Source organism: Mizuhopecten yessoensis, unplaced genomic scaffold (genome assembly GCF_002113885.1).
Source record: "Mizuhopecten yessoensis strain PY_sf001 unplaced genomic scaffold, ASM211388v2 scaffold10977, whole genome shotgun sequence".
In the NCBI taxonomy this organism is placed as follows: Eukaryota; Metazoa; Mollusca; class Bivalvia; order Pectinida; family Pectinidae; genus Mizuhopecten; species Mizuhopecten yessoensis.
The window spans coordinates 223,073-249,631 of NW_018408816.1; the positions used below are offsets into that span (position 1 = coordinate 223,073).

At 35.9% G+C, this 26,559-nt stretch overlaps 2 protein-coding genes across 2 annotated transcripts in view; one reads left to right on the top strand and one right to left on the bottom strand.

Moving 5' to 3' along the window:
* LOC110464256 (propionyl-CoA carboxylase beta chain, mitochondrial-like) overlaps positions 1–26,559 on the bottom strand; it is a 122,014-nt gene that overhangs the window by 37,009 nt on the left and 58,446 nt on the right. The window contains exons 9-10 of the mRNA XM_021519366.1: positions 4,678–4,744; positions 301–421 (exon numbers count right to left, since the gene is read on the bottom strand). Coding sequence (XP_021375041.1) covers positions 301–421; positions 4,678–4,744 — 188 coding nt within the window. The remainder of the gene's footprint in view (positions 1–300; positions 422–4,677; positions 4,745–26,559) is intronic.
* LOC110464257 (beta-1,4-galactosyltransferase galt-1-like) overlaps positions 15,077–26,559 on the top strand; it is a 19,531-nt gene continuing 8,048 nt past the window's right edge. The window contains exon 1 of the mRNA XM_021519367.1: positions 15,077–15,202. The gene's annotated coding sequence lies outside the window, so the exon portion shown is untranslated. The remainder of the gene's footprint in view (positions 15,203–26,559) is intronic.

Here is a 26,559-nt window from a genome sequence, read left to right on the forward strand (position 1 = left end):
TTGGCAGGTATGTACATGTTAATAGGTCATCACCCTCTTTCAGTATAGCCAGGGTTGACAGGTATATACATGTTAATAGGACATCACCCTCTTTCAGTATATCCGGGGTTGGCAGGTATATACATGTTAATAGGTCATCACCCTCTTTCAGTATATCCGGGGTTGGCAGGTATGTACATGTTAGTAGGACATCAAACAGAAACAAATGACTGTTTCTCAGTCAGCAGTGCAAACATTTAAACACCAGAATAAGTTGGTTTACTGATGACCTTGGCTGAGTTCATGTCACAATTGACTTACCAAGGTTCATTACATTCTCTGACTGGAGCCTGATCAGCGTTACTCAAGGGCAGATAATTAAAGAACTCCCTCAGCTGTAGTAGAGCGTCTACGTCATTCTCAAAGGCACAGTGGGCAACACCTGTCAACAGAAAGGTTAAAAGTCAATTTAGCTGATTGAAAATTTCTTGAGTCAACAATATTGTTACACAATATATCTTTTTACTATAAAAGATCATAAAGGGTCCGTCTTTTACATAATAATGTTATCAAATAATAATAAGCTTTTAATGAGTGTTAGGTTTGTCATAGCTTACAATTAATGTCAAGGTCACAGTATGACTGAACAATTAAGGTCAAGGTCACTCTATGATTGAGCAATTAAGGTCAAGGTAACTCTATGACTAAACAATTAAGGTCAAGGTATATCACTGCCTGAATAATTAAGGTCAAGGGCCACTGTGATTAAGATATCTTACTGCAAAGTTCAAGGTATATGTTCTTGTCTACTGTTTAGTTTAAGGTCACAGTGTCATTATTAATGCATGCTGTATACCGGGAAATGTTCGCTGCAGTTTAATTTTGGCCTTTTTTGCCCTCTGTAATGAAGGCATATTATCATAACATCACTGCGAACATCTGTAAACAACAAAATATACTTAGTTTTTAAATGTGAAGGGTAAAGGGACTATATTTCCAGCTATGTTAAATTTACATAGGAGCCTGCCCCCTCATAACTTTTGTTTCAGAAGTGCTAAAAGATTTATGCTGCTGTTTTAACTCTTTTCAATCCCTTATACATCTGATGTTATAAAGGACTTTGAATCACTCTACTAATTATTTAGATGATTAATTAACCTTATTGCAGCATCGGAATCAAAAAATAGAATATCACGACATAGTCACGATTGTAATCCGACTACATCCATCATGTCCACTGTACACAACGTCACCAGTAGTGTACCTACAACATCTACCGTAAAAACCCATGTAATTTGCGCACTTTTTTTTCAGAAATTTAATACCCAAAGTGGGGGGTGCGTAAAATACACAGGTATAGAAAAATTCAAGTTTTTTTCAGGAAAAGATCGACGATTCTGAGAGATCGCCATCTTGGATTATGTCCCTTGGTACACGGAACTCTAAGACAAATGACGATCAACAAATTTATTTATGTCAAACATTAATAAAAGATACATAATGTGTTGTTATGTGAGTTTATGTGAAAAGTATTAATAAATAGGTAACCGTTAACAAAAAAAGTTTAGCCAAATTCCTATGCCAGAGAATCGCCGATCAACTTACGACATTACGTTTCGACATCTCGGTGCGTTTCCCCATACTATTACGAAAATGTAGTTGTTCAATTTAAGCTCCGTTCTATGTAAGTTCTGTAAGTTTTTTCAAATCGCCTATGCGTATACGTATAGCATGGTTTTTTTCCGGCTCACTTTCATGTTGATCTCGCGTCTAACATTACGTAAACACGTGATTGATAATAACCTCGTGAATTATTTCAATATTTATTAAATGAAGCATCGTAAAAATAGTCTGCGTTAACTATTTTTTTCCTTGGAGTAGATTTGAAGAGGATGTATTGATTGTCCACGCTTCTAGTATAAACATATTTTTTATAATCCCTTATCAGTCAAATCAGTCTGTAGTTCTGACAATGCAGTAGGGCTTCATAATTCACGACTGCAAATCATTTCAATTAGTAGAGCTATTGTTAACGGATAATCACAGAGATAGTGTTAGCTCATTACTGCATTGTAATTTGTAAAAAAATATCGCCAAACCACGGACTTAGATAATCTAATTCCGTGGCCAAACTGCACTGTGACATGACCTGGTTTCAAGTGACGTAACCCAAGCCGCCATGATGAGCCCTTCTCACTAATCGTAATTATGATCAATAAAAGGTATCTAATTATGTCTTTCACCAGGAGATATGCACCAGCGGTTACTAAACATCGAATTACTTATTAATTGATATGTTTTTGTAAGCAAGTAAATGTTTTATGTAAAATATTGCTAAAATGAATTGATGTAAGCCGATATGCGCACACGTGTGTGTCATGTGTGATCAGATAATTCAAAGAAAACAAGCAACAAAATACACATTTTACGTAGTTTCTTCTTGGTTTTAAATATCATTTTACATCAATGAAAAAAAAATCATAGAAATATATTTTAAAAAATCGATTTTCGGAGCATGAACATTGTTTTTTTCCAGATTTTTTGGGTGCGCAAAATATTCGAGTAGAACCTTTTTTCCCGATTTTCAGCCTCAAAAAGTACCTGCGCAAATTACATGGGTTTTTACGGTAGTTTCCCAAATGTTATGGGACGCACCTAACAGTTGGGAGTGCTTGGCCGACCTCTCCGGACCATTCCCGTTCCGTAGGATTCTGTTACGAACGTTTACGACTGTGTTCAGACAATGATAGGACATTCCAGATCATTGAGGATAGTAATCCGACTTTTTCGCTTTTCGTGTCGTAGCGCTGTCTGATCTCAAACGGGAGCCATAATCAGCACTGTGTGAACGCCGCATTAAATCAGCCCAGTAGAACTTCACAAGTAGTTTTTCAAAATTTCATATTCATATTCATATTTGATTTCTGATCGACCCGAAAAAAAACACAACACTTGGTCAGGGAGTTGTCAGTAACATCCCCAAGAAGTATCAATGAAATCCCTTCGGCAGTATTTCAGTTTAAGTTGAAAATGTAAAATGTTAACGGACTACATACAACGGACGACGAACGAAGATGGATAGCAATAGGTCACTTGAGCTAAAGCTCAGGTGACCTAAATATGGTGCCATTTGGTGTTAGTTTGGGAAAATGAAAACTATACAATTAGCTTGTAACTGATTTTAATGTAACTTTTCTATTCTACTTAACTATCAACCATATTGTAAAACAATCAGAATAAATAAATTTCCTTGTATACTGTATATTACATACACATTTGACACTTTCAGTTCAGTAATGAACTGAATATATTGATTATTGAATTTGTTATCGATAATCTGAATCGAAAAGGACAAATTGGTCGATGTTCGATTATTATATATCGATCATCAGTCCATCACTGGGTTCAACTTGTCCAGGATTTTATATTAATAGTATAAGTGCCCTTGACCTCAACTCTACAACCCTGAAACTCAAACTTGTCCGACATATTATGGTCCTTTGTAATTGTGTGAAGTTTGATAAAAATCCCTGAAGGAAAGAAGCTGCTAGAGCGCTGACAATAAATTTCTAAATAAAAGTAATAGTGACCTTGACCCAACAACCCTGAAATTTGAACATGTCCGAGAAATTATGGTCCTTTGTAATTGTAAAATCCCTCAAGGAATGAAGCCGCTAGAGCGATGAGAAGGATTTTCTAAAAATATTTACAGTGACATTGAACTTGAACCAACAACCCTGAAACTCGAACTTGTCTGAGATATTATGGTCCTCTGCAAGTGTGTGAAGTTTGATCAAAATTCTTCAATGATATAATTGAGGAAGTGCTAAAGATTGTGACTGCATGTCTCAATTGGATACGGGGATCAATTTATCAAAGATCACCGGAAATGACAGAAAAGACAGAGAACTTGCACATCAAATGAAGTTTCTACTTACAAAAAAAAAAAAGTTTGGCTCATAGGGTGAAAACTAGCTCTCTCCAAGAAAGCAAAGTCAGAATTCATAAAGATTATGAAATATGGGTGTATCAGCACTCTCAAGACCTCATCCCTTGTCATAGCTGTCATCAGCTATTAATACGTCGTCTAACTTTAATATATATATATAACTAGAAATATGTCAGAATGACATGAAAGTCACCCCATCGTTACATGATGTATGATCATATTTTCCGATAAATCATTGACCAAGCTACAACGGATATATTTCCACCTGTCAACCTGACAGGAAAATATCATTGCTTCAGATGGCTTCTGGCTCTTGATTTGTCTGTATATATCTCAAAACTCACCATAACAAGAGATTTTTATTTGTATACTGTAGTATATGATTCGTAGTTTCGGTTTCATCATAAATGATCCTTCAGTGCATTGTTAGTTTGACAATATTTGTCATTTGGGGAAAAACTCTGGCTTTTCGAGAATTTCAGTTTTATGCTTCTACGAAAAACGAACCAAGTACTCATTTGAATTTTAATGGGTGATTTTGTTGTGATAAGGTTTAGGTCTACACCTTATCAAAATAAAATTGAAATCAAAGGAGGGGCAATTTTTGAACACCCCCTTTAACATTGGGCGAAAAATGGATTTTTACTGTCCAAGGTCGAAAATTTAACGATATACAGTAGTTAGTGATGTCTTTAATGTCCACACAGCGCCCTCTATTAGCAGTACGTTTAGTTATGTAAGTGACTAACCTGACACACTGGTATGAGTTTTGGCCCCACCCAACTCCTCTTGTGTAACTTCCTCTCCTGTCACAGACTGCAAATACACAACAAAGCCATCACAATTAGGGTTTATTATAAGAATTATTCTGGAATGTCAAATCTATCACACAGTCTTTTTTCAGCTAATAGATTTTTCATGGAAAAAGCAAACAGCACACAAACAAATATAGTGAGGTTTTTCAAGTTGAAAATTGTACTTATAATACTTTAGCAAGGGGCCAAACTCATGACCATCTTTATTAAGTAATATAGTTATTTAATATAGTTATTTTCATTGTTGAGATGTGATGTGGAAAAAAGAGGCAAAGTACCTTCCTAGGGATCGCGGGAATTCCTAGTGATGTACCTTCCTAAGGGATTGCAGGAATTCCTTGTGATATACCAAATTTCTAGTGATGTACCTTTCTAGAGATCGCGGGAATTCCTAGTAATGTACCTTCCTAGAGATCGCGGGAATTCCTAGTAATGTACCTTCCTAGGGATTGAGGGAATTTCTAGTGATAAACCTTCCATCGGGATTGAGGGAATTTCTAGTGATAAACCTTTGCCGGGATTGAGGGAATTTCTAGTGATAAACCTACCATCGGGATTGAGGGAATTTCTAGGGATAAACCTTCGTCGGGATTGAGGGAATTTCTAGTGATAAACCTTCGTCGGGATTGAGGGAATTTCTAGTGATAGACCTTCGCCGGGATTGAGGGAATTTCTAGTGACAAACCTTCGCCGGGATTGAGGGAATTTATAGTGATAAACTTTCCGTCGGGATTGAGGGAATTTCTAGTGATATGCCTTCGTCGGGATTGAGGGAATTTCTAGTGATAGACCTTCGCCGGGATTGAGGGAATTTCTAGCGATAAACCTTCATCGGGATTGAGGGAATTTCTAGTGATAGACCTTCGCCGGGATTGAGGGAATTTCTAGCGATAAACCTTCATCGGGATTGAGGGAAGTTCTAGTGATAAACCTTCGCCGGGATTGAGGGAATTTATAGTGATAAACTTTCCGTCGGGATTGAGGGAATTTCTAGGGATAAACCTTCGTCGGGATTGAGGGAATTTCTAGTGATACACCTTCATTGGGATTGAGGGAATTTCTAGTGATACACCTTCATTGGGATTGAGGGAATTTCTAGTGATAAACCTACCATCGGGATTGAGGGAATTTCTAGTGATAAACCTACCATCGGGATTGAGGGAATTTCTAGGGATAAACCTTCGTCGGGATTGAGGGAATTTCTAGTGATAGACCTTCGCCGGGATTGAGGGAATTTCTAGGGATAAACCTTCGTCGGGATTGAGGGAATTTCTAGTGATAAACCTTCGCCGGGATTGAGGGAATTTCTAGTGATAAACCTTTGTCGGGATTGAGGGAATTTCTAGTGATATACCTTCGCCGGGATTGAGGGAATTTCTAGTGATAAACCTTCGTCGGGATTGAGGCAATTTCTAGTGATAACCCTTCGCCGGGATTGAGGGAATTGCTAGTGATAAACCTTTGTCGGGATTGACGGAATTTCTAGTGATAACCCTTCGCCGGGATTGAGGGAAGTTCTAGTGATAAACCTTCCGTCGGGATTGAGGGGATTTCTAGTGATATACCTTCGTCGGGATTGAGGGAATTTCTAGTGATATACCTTCCTATGAGCATGTTACTGGCAAAGTATCATCACCTTACACCTCTTGGTTGTTCAGAATTAGTTGTTACAAGGTTTTTTCATTAGGACACACTTGATAGTCCTTTATTCCAGCATGCTACTGGCCAAATATCATCATCATCCTAGGCATTTTGGTTATTCAGAAGAAGTTGTATTACAGCTTTTTAACATTTTTGACCCCTGTGACCTTGAATATTAGTCAAGTTAATTTATTTGAACAAACTTGGTAGTCCTTCATCCTAGCATGCCACAGACCCAATATCAGTACCTTGGCCTTTTGGTTGTTGAGAAATTGTTTGAAGAATTTAACACATTTGACCCCTATGACCTTGAAAGTGGGTCAAGGTCATTCATTTGAACAAACTTCGAAGTTCTTCATCCCAGCATGCTACATGCCCAATTTCATTACCCTGGGCCATTTGGTTATAGAGAAAAAGTGGTTTAAAGATTTGAACACATTTGACCCCTGTGACCTTGAAAGTGGGTCAAGGTCATCCATTTGAACACACTTTATAGCCCTTCATCCCAGCATGCTACAAGCCCAATATCAGTACAGATTATTGAAAAGAAGTAGCTTGAAGATTTTAAGACATTTGACCCCTGTCACTTTAAAAGTTGGTCAAGGTCATTTATTTGAACAAATTTGGTAGCCCTGAATCCCAGCATGCTACAGGCCCAATATCAGTACCATTGGCCTTTTGGTTATTGATAAGAAGTTGTTTGAAGATTTTAACACATTTGATCCCTGTGTACATTAAACTACTTCTTCTTAATAACCAAAAGGCCTAGGGTGATGATATTTGGCCAAGTGCATGCTGGCATGAGGGCTAAAAATTATTTAATCCCATGTTTTCGCGGTGGAAAAAACAAACAACGAAATAGTACAATTCAGCCATCCTACAGGGGAGATTTAATGACTATCTAAATTGTGACCACATTTACCACTAATTGCAGGGAGATTTAATGACTATCTAAATTATGACCACATTTACCACTAATTGCAGGGAGATTTAATGACTATCATACATGTGCCCATATTTACCACTATCTCTGTGGAGAGAGTGGGTGACTATCTACACTGTGTTCACCACCAGCTCCGGAGTACCGAACACCTTATCATCTGCTGCCTTTGTAGTGCCAGACTTGGAAGTAACAACTTAATCTGTCTGCCAGAATCTCCTTCTCACAAGGTTTTTACTATGGTGCTGAATTGGTTTTTAACATGATGTCTTTACACAATTTTCCACTAAAATTGCTGGTTTAGATAGCTGTGCCAAGGTGTACTTAAGTACAAATTAATGGTTTGGTAATCTCCCCTGAGCCCCAGGAACAGGCCACTCCACACAAGAGGACTGTGCAAATCTGTATTCTAAATCTATTATTTGTGATGTTAACCCAAGCCTGAATGATTGAACCTCAAGCAGGAGGTTGAAATGACTTCAACAGAAATACTGATAAAAGATTGGTGGCCATATCTCTCTCCTGGGAGTAAAATGTTATATTCGTTTTTCTGTATTTTCTTCAAACTACCCATACAATATACATGTATATATATATATATAACAGATTTACCAGAACAAAGATACTGGATAACTTGATATAACCCATTTTTTTTTTTTATTCCATTTTACCACTCACACTTTTGTGCACCTAACAGAAATGTAGCATGTTAATTAGTGTCAAACTGTTTGAGATGGTGATATTTTTGCCTATATCTCAGCTGATAAACATCAGCTGGCACACTTTGGTATTTCTGTTATTTTTATGAACGTTATCAGTTTTTCTATGGCAATAATATATGGAAGGAAAATAGAGTTTCTGTCCGCAGTAACACTTCTTCAATTTCTTTTGACATAAAGTTGTTAAAAATTCAATTTTCTCATCAAAGAAATTTTGTGAGAATCAAACAAAATTGACCTGTACAAGGTATTAAAATATTTTATTTCCCCGATCTCTGAGAGCACATTTGATCAGTTGATGTGGTTATCATCCTACAAATCACCTACCATTGCCTGCTCACAACTGATGGTGCAAATCAACATATAAATTTAAGAGAACCTGCATACTTTCTCTGGTAATAAGTTGTCTCCATTGGCTCAACATGAATACATCAGGACTCTTAACACTTAAACCTAATGTTAAGCCTGTCATCTCAGACGCTTCCTACCTAAGTGTTTCACTATCCCATTTTCCTTTGTTCTCCTTTGGCCACATCCCCTAAACTGCCAACGACTATTTCACTGTCCCATTTTCGTTTAGCCACCTTGCTTCCTACCTAAATGTTCACTATCCCATTTTCCTTTTGCAATCTCCTGAACTGCCAGCATATTTCACTACTCCAGTCTCCTTTTGAAACCTTGCTTACTACCACTGTATTTACATTAACCCCCTGTAAAGGAAGTCACCACCTCCTCTCCCACCCTGTTTGTCTCTCCTCAACTGTGTGTTGGATTTGTTTGACAATTCTTTCTGGAGTTATGACCCTTTAAACTTTCTGCTCAGTATCTTGTAAGTGCAACAGTTTATTGGAATATTTTGTAATTTATCATAATTAAAATACATCATATGTAAATGTATAATGAGGTCTTATTGTAAATTTCCATTGTCAATCATGGTGGCAATATAAATGCTACCACCGATTGCTCCCTGCTGTTACTTAACGGAGTAAGATCAACATAAGCATACAAGTGTAAAATTGCCTACAGTAACTTAAATACAGATGTTCAATTTGATGACATTTTCTTTCTCCCTATAATTTGTTTTTCTTTCAAGATTATCAGAATTGGTTTGTGAAGATGGACAGCAATAGCCCACACATGTAGATGGGAGATATGGCATGAATCACGGTAGAATCTAGTTTTGTTTGCCTTTTGTCTGATACAGATGTACAGTTTGTGGCAAGAACAACAAACAGTGGTTCTCAAGCATCAGGCTGCCTCGCCACACATCAAACCCTAGAGGCATCCAATCCTATTGTCCTGTCTGTGTTCCTGTCTGTATCTAGACAGATACTTCCTGCATTGTATAGCAGTCAGTTTATTGATAACAAATTGCACACACACATTACAAACCGTTGGCAAAGGAATTTAAAAAAAACAAGCTTTCGAGTGCTGGACGTGGTAAAATAAATAAACTTTTCACTTATCCATCTGCTTAGATTTTTATAAATAAAAGTAAAAAGAAGAATAGCAACCACTGAAGCCTGTTTTCCATAAATTATGAATGCAACAAGAATGTGATAAAATAGATACAGGAATGTTCAGCTCAATCGGTTAGAGCATCTGTTTAGAGTATTAAGGACCAGGGTTTGAATCCTGGTCTAGCTGTTGCACTCTTCAAGAAGGACGAACCGAGTCAATCCCTTCGCTCAGATTGGTTATAGAGTCAGATTCTCAGGGCTCAGGTTGATTTTCTGTTACACAAGTGTTCAGTTCTTACCAGCAATTTTTCTCAGATTCAATGCCCAATGTCTTTGCTAGGACAACCTGGAGGTAATTGCTGTAGGCTCAAACATCTGTTAACCATAGTAGATCTGGTCTGCCCCCTACTATGGTCTACCCCCTACTATGGTCTACCCCATATTATGGTCTACCCCCTACTATGTTCTACCCCCTAAATGGTCTACCCCTACTATGGTTTATCCCCTACTATGGTCTACCCCTACTATGGTTTATCCCCTACTATGGTTTACCCCCTACTATGGTCTACCCCCTACATGGTCTACTCCTACTATGGTCTACCCCTACTATGGTCTACCCCCAACTATGATCTACCCCCTACATGGTCTACCACTACTATGGTTTACCCCCTACTATGGTCTACCCCCTACTATGGTTTACCCCCTACTATGGTCTACCCCTACTATGGTTTACCTCCTACTATGATCTACCCCACTATGGTTTACCCCATACTATGGTCTACCCCCTACTATGGTTTACCCCCTACTATGGTCTACCCCTACTATGGTTTACCCCCTACTATGGTCTATCCCCTACTATGATCTACCCCCTACATGGTCTACCCCTACTATGGTTTACCCCCTACTATGGTCTACCCCCTACTATGGTTTACCCCTACTATGGTCTACCCCTACTATGGTTTACCCCCTACTATGGTTTACCCCCTACTATGGTTTACCAGGTGAGCTAAAAACTGGACAGATGGGCCAACAGCTCTTCTTGAGCCAGGTGAGCTTAAAACTGGAGCGACGGGCCAACAGCTCTTCCTGAGCCAGGTGAGCTTAAAACTGGACAGATGGGCCAACAGCTCTTCCTGAGCCAGGTGAGCTTAAAACTGGAGCGACGGGCCAACAGCTCTTCCTGAGCCAGGTGAGCTTAAAACTGGACAGATTGGCCAACAGCTCTTCTTGAGCCAGGTGAGCTTAAAACTGGAGCGACGGGCCAACAGCTCTTCCTGAGCCAGGTGAGCTTAAAACTGGAGCACATTTGACATGATTCATGAAAATTGTTCCTAAAAAGTTTTAGAAAGCAACACAGAAATTCTTTCAATAAATAATCAAACAAAGAAAATAAACAAACTCTCCTACTTGTGATGAATGTTTTCTCAAGTATGTCACATCGGTGATATCAACATTGCACACAAATTCACACAGCCATTTATCTTAAGAACATTACAAGAAACAGATGTCGGAAAGCTCTCCACTTCAATTAGATATTCCAGATGCACTTCTGAAATCTCCAGTAAAATTTCGCTGGTGTTACGTAAGACACGGCCTGTTTCTGTTGAATCATGCATTATGTAATACAGAAATAGGTTAGAAAGATTGATTTGTAAATTTAAATTTCTGAATATTTTCAAATATGTAATAAAAATTCTTTCATTTACTTCAGAAGATCTGGATCAGAGAGAAATAAATATCCTAATATGGCTTTATTGAAGATATCAAATTACACCTTGTTATGACGTTGTCCTACCAGCAATTAACACATTAACATACAGAATAGATCTATATCAACCTAAACATACAGAATATATCTATATCAACCTAAACATACCAGATCACTGATCATGAGATCAGAACTATTTTATAACTAAAACAATTTCCTTGGATATTTCAAAATGAGCCCTAGAATATGTGTTTTTCAGATTGCATCTATTCTAAATTTTAGAATTTACCAGTAATCATGACTGGCAAAGGAACAGGTGAGCTAATAACCAGTAAAATATTACAAACTCTCTACATAGAGAAATTGTTTTTTTCACTTACATATGTAGTACATACTTTCACCCAGTTGGTCTCAAGGTACGGCAAATATGCTGGTCTTATCACAATTTTTGTTTTATTAAATCAACTAATTCTTTAACAAAATAAAAAGCCCATAAAGATATTATAATAACTATATCATGTATTTAATGAAAATTTGGACTGTTGACAATCAATATACAATATTATAACCAGTAAAATGATTTTTGAATATGATACATAAATCATATTATATATGAATATCAAGACTGTTTATAGAATGGCCTATATTGTATTGAAATTGAAGCAGGTACAAAACCACTGAAGTATTACACAATATATCTAAAGAAATGAGTGAGAACTGCTGGAAGGCTGACCGAGTTAGTCACAGGTTTTTACATCCCTTTGTTACCAGCTCAATGAATGCACATATGAATGTGCACCACACTAAGATACCCTCTGACCCAACATTAAACCTCTTACAGCCAGGTTGAACCTCCCTAGATAAGCACCTGTTTATGTCTCTATCATCAAGGGGCCCCACACAGGGATCACCTAATGGAATTCTCAAAGACATTACAAAATAGTCTGATCTTTAAGCTGAGAACACTTAGTTGAAGAAGCCTGGATGGGACATTATTGGCCAAATTAGTGAGGAAATCTAAACATCCAGATCCAACGGTGTCTGGGATCCACTTACAAAACATCTCCAATCTTTGATAAAATCTTGACAAAAATTGGAGATTTTGAACTAGACATGAAGTTAATTAGCCTACAGATAGTAAAGAGGAGCTGCTATGATGGCTCTAGTAGTTTGTCCTGTGGAAACCTGATACAAGTTCTCCTGATAAAATAAATGTGTTCCGAAAATCAGAGGTAGGGTTTCTAATGAAAAAATAAATACCATTCTATTTCCAGACTCTTTAAATGCATTGTAACAACACATTTATATTTTATACATAGACATCTGTGATAAACTTGATATGACCAAGCATGAGGGTCCTCCTTATGTGATAACACACAACTGATATTTTCTTGATAAAGAAAAAAATATGAACTAATTAATAAAGAAAGTGGCAAAGAAGGACCAAAAGTAATATACCGCAGTATACAGGTATGGGTTTAGAACCCAGAGCTTATCCTGGCAGCAAGATTTATATATATAATATATATTTATATAGCGTCTCTTCATGCTCAGCAAGAACATCTACGATAAAATACATAATAGAATTATGATCTGAACCATTCCTAATTTATGACCAAAGGGGTTTAATCCACACCGACAAATCATTAGTTTATTTGACTTTTCATGTATCTGGTTATTGGATGGGGACATACTGTTTCTATATTGATATGACCTTGGAACTTAATCCCCAGGGGCAGGACCAGATCCGGGGGGGGGGGGTTCCAAAGAGAAGAATCGATTCTGTTTTTAGACCTCCCTTACGGGCACCGATAAGATATGTATGGCACTTCAAGTTTTTTTGTCACATAATGGTGTAATACAACTTCACTCATGAAGCGTCTGCAACGTTTGTCAGCGTCCTATCTACATCCGGGGTATTGTTAAGGTCGGAAATAGGGTTGTCGATAACTGCTGCAATTTGAGTATCGCAGGTAGTTATCGACAGTATGTGAAAAAGAATACCAATTAATTTTGTTTTAACCATTAAAAACATATTTTTATGAATGACTTGCACTTCAAAGTTGCCTGTATGATTTCATTATATATATTGTGAATTGTGTAAGGTGAGGAGAACATGTACCCGACAACAATAGTGTTGCTGAAGTCTGTCCAGTAAACAGACATAACTTTAAAAGCATAACTAAAATACTAAAAAATTCAAAGTTCTCAATAAAATCCATGTAGATAAATTTGTAAATATGCTCAATATAAACTGCAATTACAAATTATGAAAAATATCAATATTTGAAGACACTGCAGTCATACGTAGACAGAATATAATATATATTGAAAAGTAATCAATTACATAGATCAAATGTTGATGAAAATTGTTCTGTTAGGCAGGAGGTATATAACTAATTATCTTGTGAACATTAAGAACCTAAAAACATTTCCACAATGATTTTTTTAAGAAGATTCAATTATGTTTTCTAGAATTAAATTTATGATCTCTATCATTGTAGGATAAAATGCATCATAATTCAAAATGTTTGGGCTGTTGGAATGCATCACTGGGGATCAAAATAATAGGAAATTGGGGTGGGACACCATATTGAAAGGGAACCAGAAAATGTGTTTGATCAAAATGCTGTGACGGTGACTGTTTTGCGCATGCGTGCAGAAAAGGGAGCGCGTTTGTTTACATATATGACTTGACATATCACTTGATAGTTTATACCTTTTTTAAGCAATTTGACACACGTCAGAACAAATGAATGTATTATGAGAGATTAATAATAGAAAGATAACTACCTCCACCTGACGATAACTGCCCCTGTCATTAATGCCACCAAAACAATGATTTCTCCCGTGATTAGTCACATGTACACTTATTGCAGATGATGAAATAGAGTACATTTCCAGACTTCTCCGAAATGCCATCATATAATAACTTACGCAAAACGGTAAACTGGAAAAACACATTTGAAGATTAGACTGTTGATAACTGCCTCCATTGCTCTACTAAAATCTTTAAATTGATAAATTTCAAAAATACCTTAGGTATATCCATGCTAGAATACATTATTAAATGAAAGACTGATACTCTGACTCGTAAAGGATTGGTTTCTTTCCATATCTGATTTTTTCCTATTTAGTCAGCCCAACTTTAAATTTCCACCACCCCATGTAAGGACGGCTAAGATCAGTCCAGTTTGGTAAAATTCCATCATTTAATGGTTCAGAAGAAGTCATTTTGCCAAAATTGTTGAGGGATTGATGCCATGTAAGAAATAAGCTAACATAGCTAATTAACCTTCACCAAGTGAACTTAATTGTTTTGATTAAAAAATATATATACTTATACAAATTTTACAAAAACCTGGTTGTGCGATGTTTTTCTTATAATTTTATCTTCCCCAGTAAACATGGTCATAGTTTTCCTTATCCTTCATTCCTTTCTCCACTTCCACCTTCATCCCCTGTTCTCAAATATTCCCTTCCCCCTATCCCCCATCCCCATCCCCAACCCCACCTCATTTCTTCCTATCACAGTCTCTGGCTTGTGTCATCTGTCCTCAAGGTGTTTGGGTTATTCATTCTTCCCCATCTTCACTCCAGTGTGTTGTTCTCCTTGTGTTGTTCTCCTCAGCATTCCTCTCTATCACCACCCTCCCCCTACCTATCCATGATAATGAGACTTAATTGTCAATGAGAGGGCTGCCCGATGTAAATGCAATATTTATCTCGACTGAGATCTAAAGCTATCTACCTCCCATCAATAATAACCGCCCTTATCTCCATCACTCTGTACCAAATGATAACAGGATTACCCCACTGGGGCCCCTTCCTCGTCTGACCAATCAGATGGCTGTAAGGTCTCTCCTTTGGATGAGGGATGAGTGGAGACTGGGGCTGTGTAAACAAAGCTTCACTCACTTGATCGATGCACATGAGCTAGCAGTTCATGTACCTCAACACAGAGAGCAGTTCAACTCCGGACATTTCACAGGTAAGTCTGTATCCAGCAGCTACACTCATTCAGGTTTCTTTTCAGGGCTGTTAGACATTCTAAAACACTTAACTTGATATGGCCTGTGCTGGTTGTGTCAGAAACTTTGGATGGATACTATCACTGTTACATCTACAGCTCACAACTTTCATATATTTATGTAAACATTTTCACTATATTCTGTTTTCTTAACATTTCAAACTGATAGAATCTCAGAAATATCAGTGTCTTGATTACTTTAAAATAGGAAACTAGTTCACTAAAGAAAAACTTTGGAAAACATCTCTAGAATAATAAAGTAAACAATTCAAATTCTTATGAAATGGCTGTCAGTAGGGCAGAGCATTAATGTCTAATACCGTAGAAACAGGACATACATGTGATAAATGTCTGGTACCATAGTAACAGAACATTTATGTTTGAAACTATACTAACAAAACATTGATATTTGGTATGATAATAACATAGCATTAATGTTTGATATTATAGTAACAGAATTCTAATGCCTAATGACATAGTAACAGGACCTCAAGGTGTGATGCGATATCAACATAGCATTAATGTTTGATAATATAGTAACAGAATGGTGTGATACTATATCAACATAGCATTAATGTTTGATAATATAGTAACAGAATGGTGTGATACTATATCAACATAGCATTAATGTTTGATAATATAGTAACAGAATGGTGTGATACTATATCAACATAGCATTAATGTTTGATAATATAGTAACAGAATGGTGTGATACTATATCAACATAGCATTAATGTTTGATAATATAGTAACAGAATGGTGTGATACTATATCAACATAGCATTAATGTTTGATATTATAGTAACAGAGTTCTAATGTCTAATGACATAGTAACAGGACCTCAAAGTGTGATACTATATTATCATAGCATTGATGTTTTAATACAACAGTAACATTGCAGGATATTTATGTCTGATGATATAGTACTATACTAACAAAACATTGATATTTGGTATGATAATAACATAGCATTAATGTTTGACATTATAGTAACAGAATTCTAATGTCTCATGACATAATAACAGGACCTCAAGGTGTGATACTATATCAACATAGCATTAATGTTTGATAATATAGTAACAGAATGGTGTGATACTATATCAACATAGCATTAATGTTTGATAATATAGTAACAGAATGGTGTGATACTATATCAACATAGCATTAATGTTTGATAATATAGTAACAGAATGGTGTGATACTATATCAACATAGCATTAATGTTTGATAATATAGTAACAGAATGGTGTGATACTATATCAACATAGCATTAATGTTTGATAATATAGTAACAGAATGGTGTGATACTATATCAACATAGCATTAATGTTTGATAATATAGTAACAGAATGGTGTGATACTATATCAACATAGCATTAATGTTTGATATTACAGTAACAGAATTATAATGTCTAATGACATAGTAACAGGACCTCAAGGTGTGATGCGATATCAACATAGCATTAATGTTTGATAATATAGTAACAGAATGGTGTGATACTATATCAACATAGCATTAATGTTTGATAATATAGTAACAGAATGGTGTGATACTATATCAACATAGCATTAATGTTTGATATTACAGTAACAGAATTATAATGTCTAATGACATAGTAACAGGACCTCAAGGTGTGATACTATATCAACATATAGCATTAATGTTTGATATTATAGTAACAGAATTTTAATGTCTAATGACATAGTAACAGGACCTCAAGGTGTGATACTATATTATCATAGCATTGATGTTTTAATACAACAGTAACATTGCAGGATATTTATGTCTGATGATATAGTAACAGGACCTTTAAGTGTAATGTATCACAGTAACAGATAAGTAATGCCTGATACTACAGTAACAGTGCAGAATATGTATCAGGGATTAATCTAGGTTTTTGGGGAAAGTGCCCTTTCGGTAAATAGGAGGAAAATACATAAACGAACTGACTCGATGTTTGTTATATTATGTATGAGTACTAGCTGTTATTTCTTAGAATAAACAAGAGTACCGCAGGGCGGAACAAAATACGCCCGTCGAAAGCCATATAGTGTTATATACTTTCTTACATTGAAATAAGATCTGCATCATTCTAAGAGTGGTTAGCTGACATGCTATAAAAAATGTAGGAGAAAATCTTTGGACAAAAAATCAAATACTGAAATGAACAAAAGGCAATACATTATGCAAAAATCGTTGAATCAAACTTTTTTTAAGGGAGACACAACTTCATATCATGATTATAATGTATACCAAGTTTCAAAGAGATTGGTCGAAATATGTAGAAGGGGATCTCCGGACAAAAATCAAATACTAAAATGAACAAAGGGGAATAACTTTTGGAAAAATTGTAGAATCAAAACTCTCTTAAGGGAAACACAACTTCATATAATTATTATATTGTATACCAAGTTTCAAAGAGATCGGTCGAAAAATGTAGGAGGAGATCTCCGGACAAAATTCAAATACTGAAATGAACAAAAGCAATATTTTTTGTAAAAATCGTCTAATCAAAATTCTTTTAAGAGAGACACAACTTCATATCATGATTATAATGTATACCAAGTTTCAAATAGATCGGTCGAAAAATGTAGAAGGAGATCGCCGGACAAACAAAGTTTACGCCGGACGGACAACGCCATACCATAGTACTCCCGTCAAATTTGTTGGGCGTATAAAAAACAGTATAACATGTTGATATATTCTAAAGAGTTTTATTTTCACAACTTCATGAAAACTTCGAACAGTTTGTTCAGATCTGAGTCTTAGACTATGTTCAACGTTACGTCTGGCACCTCTGCACTCGAAGACGTAGTTGCATGTTCACTGCTGTCAGGGGACCTGCATCAATTTCCGATTTAGTCTGACCTTTTGCCTGTTTGGCAAACAATGCATCTAATAGTACGATTTCCTTTTGCATCTTTCTTTCTTATGTTTGATATCATAGTAACAGAACATTAATGTCTGATACCATAGTAACAGAATATTAATGTTTGATACCATAGTAACAGAACATTAATGTTTGATACCATAGTAACAGAACATTAATGTTTGATACCATAGTAACAGAACATTAATGTTTGATACCATAGTAACCGAATGTTAATGTCTGATATCATAGTAACAGAATGTTAATGTCTGATACCATAGTAACAGAACATTAATGTCTGATACCATAGTAACAGAATGTTAATGTCTGATATCATAGTAACAGAACATTAATATCTGATATCATAGCAACAGAACATTAATGTCTGATACCATAGTAACAGAACATTAATGTCTGATATCATAGTAACAGAACATTAATGTCTGATATCATAGTAACAGAACATTAATGTCTGATACCATAGTAACAGAACATTAATGTCTGATACCATAGTAACAGAACATTAATGTCTGATACCATAGTAACAGAACATTAATGTCTGATATCATAGTAACAGAACATTAATGTCTGATATCATAGTAACAGAACATTAATGTCTGATACCATAGTAACAGAACATTAATGTCTGATACCATAGTAACAGAACATTAATGTCTGATACCATAGTAACAGAACATTAATGTCTGATACCATAGTAACAGAACATTAATGTCTGATACCATAGTAACAGAACATTAATGTCTGATATCATAGTAACAGAACATTAATGTCTGATATCATAGTAACAGAACATTAATGTCTGATACCATAGTAACAGAACATTAATGTCTGATACCATAGTAACAGAACATTAATGTCTGATACCATAGTAACAGAACATTAATGTCTGATATCATAGTAACAGAACATTAATGTCTGATATCATAGTAACAGAACATTAATGTCTGATACCATAGTAACAGAACATTAATGTCTGATACCATAGTAACAGAACATTAATGTCTGATACCATAGTAACAGAACATTAATGTCTGATATCATAGTAACAGAACATTAATGTCTGATATCATAGTAACAGAACATTAATGTCTGATACCATAGTAACAGAACATTAATGTCTGATACCATAGTAACAGAACATTAATGTCTGATACCATAGTAACAGAACATTAATGTCTGATATCATAGTAACAGAACATTAATGTCTGATATCATAGTAACAGAACATTAATGTCTGATACCATAGTAACAGAACATTAATGTCTGATACCATAGTAACAGAACATTAATGTCTGATACCATAGTAACAGAACATTAATGTCTGATATCATAGTAACAGAACATTAATGTCTGATATCATAGTAACAGAACATTAATGTCTGATACCATAGTAACAGAACATTAATGTCTGATACCATAGTAACAGAACATTAATGTCTGATACCATAGTAACAGAACATTAATGTCTGATATCATAGTAACAGAACATTAATGTCTGATATCATAGTAACAGAACATTAATGTCTGATACCATAGTAACAGAACATTAATGTCTGATACCATAGTAACAGAACATTAATGTCTGATACCATAGTAACAGAACATTAATGTCTGATACCATAGTAACAGAACATTAATGTCTGATACCATAGTAACAGAACGTTAATGTCTGATACCATAGTAACAGAACGTTAATGTCTGATACCAAAGTAACAGAACATTAATGTCTGATACCATAGTAACAGAACATTAATGTCTGATACCGTAGTAACAGGACTGATTGTTATTAATGTCTTAAATTATAATGGCATAGTAACAGATAGGCAGACAATCTCTTTGTTCATAGTTAATGTCCAAAATTTTAGCAATGTTTTTATAAAGGAGGAACTTCACAATCGCCTCAACAAGTATACAAATATGATTACTGATTTAACTTCAAAATAATGGATATATTAAACAATGTAATGATGCCTGGTTGCTGACATTACCCTGATAGCATTGTAGTATTTTGGTTACATTTCCAAAACACAGACAAATAAGACTAAGACAAGAGGTTGCATCAGGGCCCTAATTAAATAATGAAGTGTTTTTTAGAGTTCATTTGTGTAGATGTGACAATTAAACCAATACATTAAAACCTCTAAATTAGATCACAAAACCTTGAAATAATGCTGTAAAACTCTATATAATGCCAAAAAACCTCTTTATAATGCCCTTCACTTCTTTGACACAGCACTTTCAACTAGCATATCCCTAGGCCCTAGGTTGCTTAAAGTGGTTTTAAAGACTTGGATGGACCAAGAACGCCACACTGCATCATCAGCTCTGTGCCCTTGGGGCAGGTGAACTAAAAATCATACATAAATCAGCTGTTTATTTTAAACTGCATTTCAAACAGTGCCAATATTGAGACACCTGACAATGTATAGACCTGTACCCTGTTGTAACGAATAAAAACCAAATTAAATGTCTGTAACTACTGTTAGGGAGGTAATTACGTCACGCATCACGATCAGCTGCCCCACCGTACCTGTACACCGTACAGGCCGCATCATTACCCCTTATTACACAAAAAGTACGATCAATACATATGTCTTGTCTGTTTAGGTGCCAGACACTGCAAACCTTTGATGAATAACAACATTACTTTCAATTTCCTTTATTTCAGACAAGTCAATCATCTAGATTGAAAATTAGATAAAAAAAACACATAAATCTCTAATGCAGAAACATATCGCTTTCAATTTCGTTTATTTTAGACAAGAAATGTTTTGAAGCAAACCTCAAAAGAGAAAGTCTAGAAAATGTATTACATGATTCTAAGACCTTTTAACTCTTTCTACATCTGCTTCTAACTAAATCAGTTCCAAGTTGTTGAAGACAAAAGATAAACATAAAACTTGAACCATCACCATGGTAACCGTACACCTTTTGGAGCAGACAATGCTCTTTCTGGGACTATGATCTACTCAAGACTTCATGCTATCTAAGTCTCAAGCACCGTGAAGATCATCGTCAGGGTTTTAGAGCAAGCACAAACAGAAACTATACTAAGAGCCCATAAACTAGGCAATACTGTGAAAAAATAGGCAATGTTTTATGATATATGGTTCCTTTAAGGCCCCACTGTTAAATCAAGTTCTGAGGCCTTTTTATGTTTGATAGATGTTGTGACTTAGGTACTACAGTTGATTTACCATCATAATACTGCATAGGAGTCGTAGCGAAACTAGACTCAGGGTTGATTTCAGAACCAGGTAACTTGAGTGGTAGGGCATCTGTAAGAGTTCAGAGGGTCCCGGGTTCGAACCCCAGTCTTTGCCATGCATTTTTCTGCTACTGTTACACATCTAAATGTGAAACATTCAGTCTATGTAAACATTCTATAATTACGAAGTTTTCTGACCTGAACATTTTAAGATATCTTTGTACCAGGTATTTAGGTGTATAACATAAACAGCATTTGATCTGGAATCTATACGTAGACAGAAATGTTCCATCACTCTCCTATGGAGATTCAAAACTGGTTCCATATTGAACACATGCAAACTGAACAGCATTACAAATTGATTAATTCAAGCAAGCTTGGTATGCTTTCAGCTATTTATCCTCTTTGTGTGCACTTGTATTGATATGCAATTGTTGTCACGATACTATATAGGTTTGGTTCACGTTTTCCAGTTTTCGTACCATACTGTATGTTGGTTCACTTAAAGCTAACTGTTGTATCATAAAATATCAACTAGATGGTTCTCCCCATGATGTTACCTACATTCAGTAAAATATACAGCTTCTTGCAAAATTGGCATAAAAGCAAATCTCTTGCAAATTACAAGTTGTCTCCATAACTGATGCACACTAAAGATGATTTGATTTAATACGAACATTACTTCTTATGAGTGAATTTCCTTATTTCTCTACACAACCTTGTGGACAATCTACAGACTATATAAGCATACTGATATGCTTCAGTCAGAATAAGTTGGAAGTTGCATGATTTCAGGTATCTACCACAAAACAGTTCAGAATCCAACACAGGTGATGTCTGGCACCGGTCTCTACCACAAAACAGTTCAAATCCAACACAGATGATGTCTGATAGAGTCTGTTGGTTCAAGCTTCATGTCAATTCAAATTATATGAATAATTTCTTTTTGTCAAATTATACGTTATAATCGACAGGTACATTATGCATCTTCTTCATTTTGTTTTCCTATTTATCTTAATGTATATGTACAATGTATAAAGCCAATTTCAGATTGAATGTTTAAATTCAGATTCTAGAACTTTCACAACCGAAGCAATCATAGATGATATTATCAAGCACTGAGCTGCAATACATGAAAAATGTAAGTAAAATTCCTAAGAAATCTATCCATAAGAAATATCATAACAATGGTAATTGTTTCGTAGAACATTTCAAAAAATTCCTTGGAATCCAGCCAACGGTGTAAGAAATGTTTCTATGGTTATGCATACTGGTAAGTATATAAGGCTTTCATCAGAAGGCGACCTTGATCGTTCTACAACAGTATAACATGCTGATACCTAAACATTTTATCATAAAAGCGAAATTCTATCTAAAACTGTTCAGAGTTTTCTTTCTTCAATAAAGCCGATATATACATGTATTCTGTAAAGCCACTTGAAATTCTTTCAATTTATTAAACCCCTCTATTATAGATTTCATCAGTTAATGCCTCCGACAGGTAACAACAGCCAGACACCACAGGTGTTAAACACCTCATCTTTGTTAACAGGTGTGCAAAATAGAGGTTACAAGTAAAATAGAGGTCAGATGAAAAATAAAGGCTACAGGCAAAATAAAGGTCAAAGGTAAAAGAAAGTTCACAAATAAAACACGTGACAGGTAATTAAATAAAGGTCACATGCAAAATAAAATTCAAATGTAAACTAATGGTTATAGGCAAAATAAAGGCTAAATGTCTAAGGTAAATTAAAGGTCAAAAGCAAAATAAAGGTCACAGGTAAAATAAAGGCCACATGTAAAATAAAGGTCAAAAGCAAAATAAAGATTATAGGTAAAATACATTTTCAAGGTTAGATAAGGTCACAGGCAAAATCAACATTAAAAGTTAAAATAAAGATAACAAATGGTAACAGGTATAATGCCCCGCTAAACACACTACAACAAGGAGGCATCCGTGACTGACACTTTATGCTGATACATAAAATGATAAGTATATTTTAATATGTTCAAGACTACAAAAAATGAAACAACTACATTTTTTTTGGTTTATTACTAATCTAAACTAATCTTTACTGATATGTAAAAAAGATTAGTTCCTGTAAGGTTTTAAGGACATTTACTGATTGATCTGAATTTCTGGTTTGTAAACTTATTTATATAACATCAATTGGAGATAATTCTGACACTTATAATCAAGAGAGATGATAAGATTTTTCAGATCAAACCTAACAAAAAGTGTGACCTTAAGACGATGATTGAGTCTGTATTGACAAACAGACATTACAATGGTAACAAACAGTGTGACCTTAGTCTGTATAGACACACAGTAACAAACAGTGTGACCTGAGTCTGTATAGACACACAGTAACAAACAGTGTGACCTGAGTCTGTATAGACACACAGACATTACAATGGTAACAAACAGTGTGACCTGAGTCTGTATAGACACACAGACATTACAATGGTAACAAACAGTGTGACCTGAGTCTGTATAGACACACAGACATTACAATGGTAACAAACAGTGTGACCTGAGTCTGTATAGACACACAGACATTACAATGGTAACAAACAGTGTGACCTGAGTCTGTATAGACACACAGACATTACAATGGTAACAAACAGTGTGACCTGAGTCTGTATAGACACACAGACATTACAATGGTAACAAACAGTGTGACCTGAGTCTGTATAGACACACAGACATTACAATGGTAACAAACAGTGTGACCTGAGTCTGTATAGACACACAGACATTACAATGGTAACAAACAGTGTGACCTGAGTCTGTATAGACACACAGACATTACAATGGTAACAAACAGTGTGACCTGAGTCTGTATAGACACACAGACATTACAATGGTAACAAACAGTGTGACCTGAGTCTGTATAGACACACAGACATTACAATGGTAACAAACAGTGTGACCTGAGTCTGTATAGACACACAGACATTACAATGGTAACAAACAGTGTGACCTGAGTCTGTATAGACACACAGACATTACAATGGTAACAAACAGTGTGACCTGAGTCTGTATAGACACACAGACATTACAATGGTAACAAACAGTGTGACCTGAGTCTGTATAGACACACAGACATTACAATGGTAACAAACAGTGTGACCTGAGTCTGTATAGACACACAGACATTACAATGGTAACAAACAGTGTGACCTGAGTCTGTATAGACACACAGACATTACAATGGTAACAAACAGTGTGACCTGAGTCTGTATAGACACACAGACATTACAATGGTAACAAACAGTGTGACCTGAGTCTGTATAGACACACAGACATTACAATGGTAACAAACAGTGTGACCTGAGTCTGTATAGACACACAGACATTACAATGGTAACAAACAGTGTGACCTGAGTCTGTATAGACACACAGACATTACAATGGTAACAAACAGTGTGACCTGAGTCTGTATAGACACACAGACATTACAATGGTAACAAACAGTGTGACCTGAGTCTGTATAGACACACAGACATTACAATGGTAACAAACAGTGTGACCTGAGTCTGTATAGACACACAGACATTACAATGGTAACAAACAGTGTGACCTGAGTCTGTATAGACACACAGACATTACAATGGTAACAAACAGTGTGACCTGAGTCTGTATAGACACACAGACATTACAATGGTAACAAACAGTGTGACCTGAGTCTGTATAGACACACAGACATTACAATGGTAACAAACAGTGTGACCTGAGTCTGTATAGACACACAGACATTACAATGGTAACAAACAGTGTGACCTGAGTCTGTATAGACACACAGACATTACAATGGTAACAAACAGTGTGACCTGAGTCTGTATAGACACACAGACATTACAATGGTAACAAACAGTGTGACCTGAGTCTGTATAGACACACAGACATTACAATGGTAACAAACAGTGTGACCTGAGTCTGTATAGACACACAGACATTACAATGGTAACAAACAGTGTGACCTGAGTCTGTATAGACACACAGACATTACAATGGTAACAAACAGTGTGACCTGAGTCTGTATAGACACACAGACATTACAATGGTAACAAACAGTGTGACCTGAGTCTGTATAGACACACAGACATTACAATGGTAACAAACAGTGTGACCTGAGTCTGTATAGACACACAGACATTACAATGGTAACAAACAGTGTGACCTGAGTCTGTATAGACACACAGACATTACAATGGTAACAAACAGTGTGACCTGAGTCTGTATAGACACACAGACATTACAATGGTAACAAAATGCTCTCTTGAGCCAAAGACTAAAATTGCATGTCTATTTAAATGGTGAACAGTTGGAAATTCAAACAGGTCTCTGCCAGCATAATCCCGACATAACTGATAAAAAGGGGTACATGTGTGAACTTCAGGCGAGTAACAGGTTTAAACCTGACGCCTATCAAAGATATTGCCTCGATTCTAACCCCATCAGCAGATTTCAGCACCGTTCTATTCTTGAATTTATTCCCATTTGAAGTACATACATGCATGACTGCAGTTGTAACATTGAGATTATTTGCACTCTTTGACTTGGAATACAGCTAAACATCTGTTGTCTTTAAATGTTACAGATAATACTAGTATTTCTCTTTTCTATACTGAAAGAAAAGGTGTCCAAACTACAAGCGTCACAAAAAGAGAGCAAGAGATCCAAAATCATGGTTGTCATTGGGTTATTAACTCATTCACCCTGAAATTTCATAATGAACTATTCTAACCTTTCAATTGGAAGAGTTCAAATGTGTCTTCAGGGGTGAATTAGTTAAAATGGATTGTTGCAGAAATCTGCGATGGAGTCCCAACATTATTCACTAGCATTCTATCATGGAAGGTTAATTAATACAAAGAATAGGAAAGATGGACTCCCATCAACATTTAGAATCCCTAGTTTATTTACAGTTACAGCCTCGGCTAGGTAGGCTCACTGTCATTAGATGGTTCTGACAGTTGATGATCCATCTTTTCTATTTATTTCTATACAGTAAACATTACTGTATTAGAATATTCATGTTTCAATATAGGAATATTGAATTCTACCATGTTGGCACGGTACTGAAGTGTCAACAGCCACAAATTAACAACTACTGGACAGCAGACGATACACCCTAATAACGCATGCAGGCCGATGCTGTTATACAGCCATAAGTTGTCACACTGCCACTGCCGTATGCCGTAATTGTAGGGGG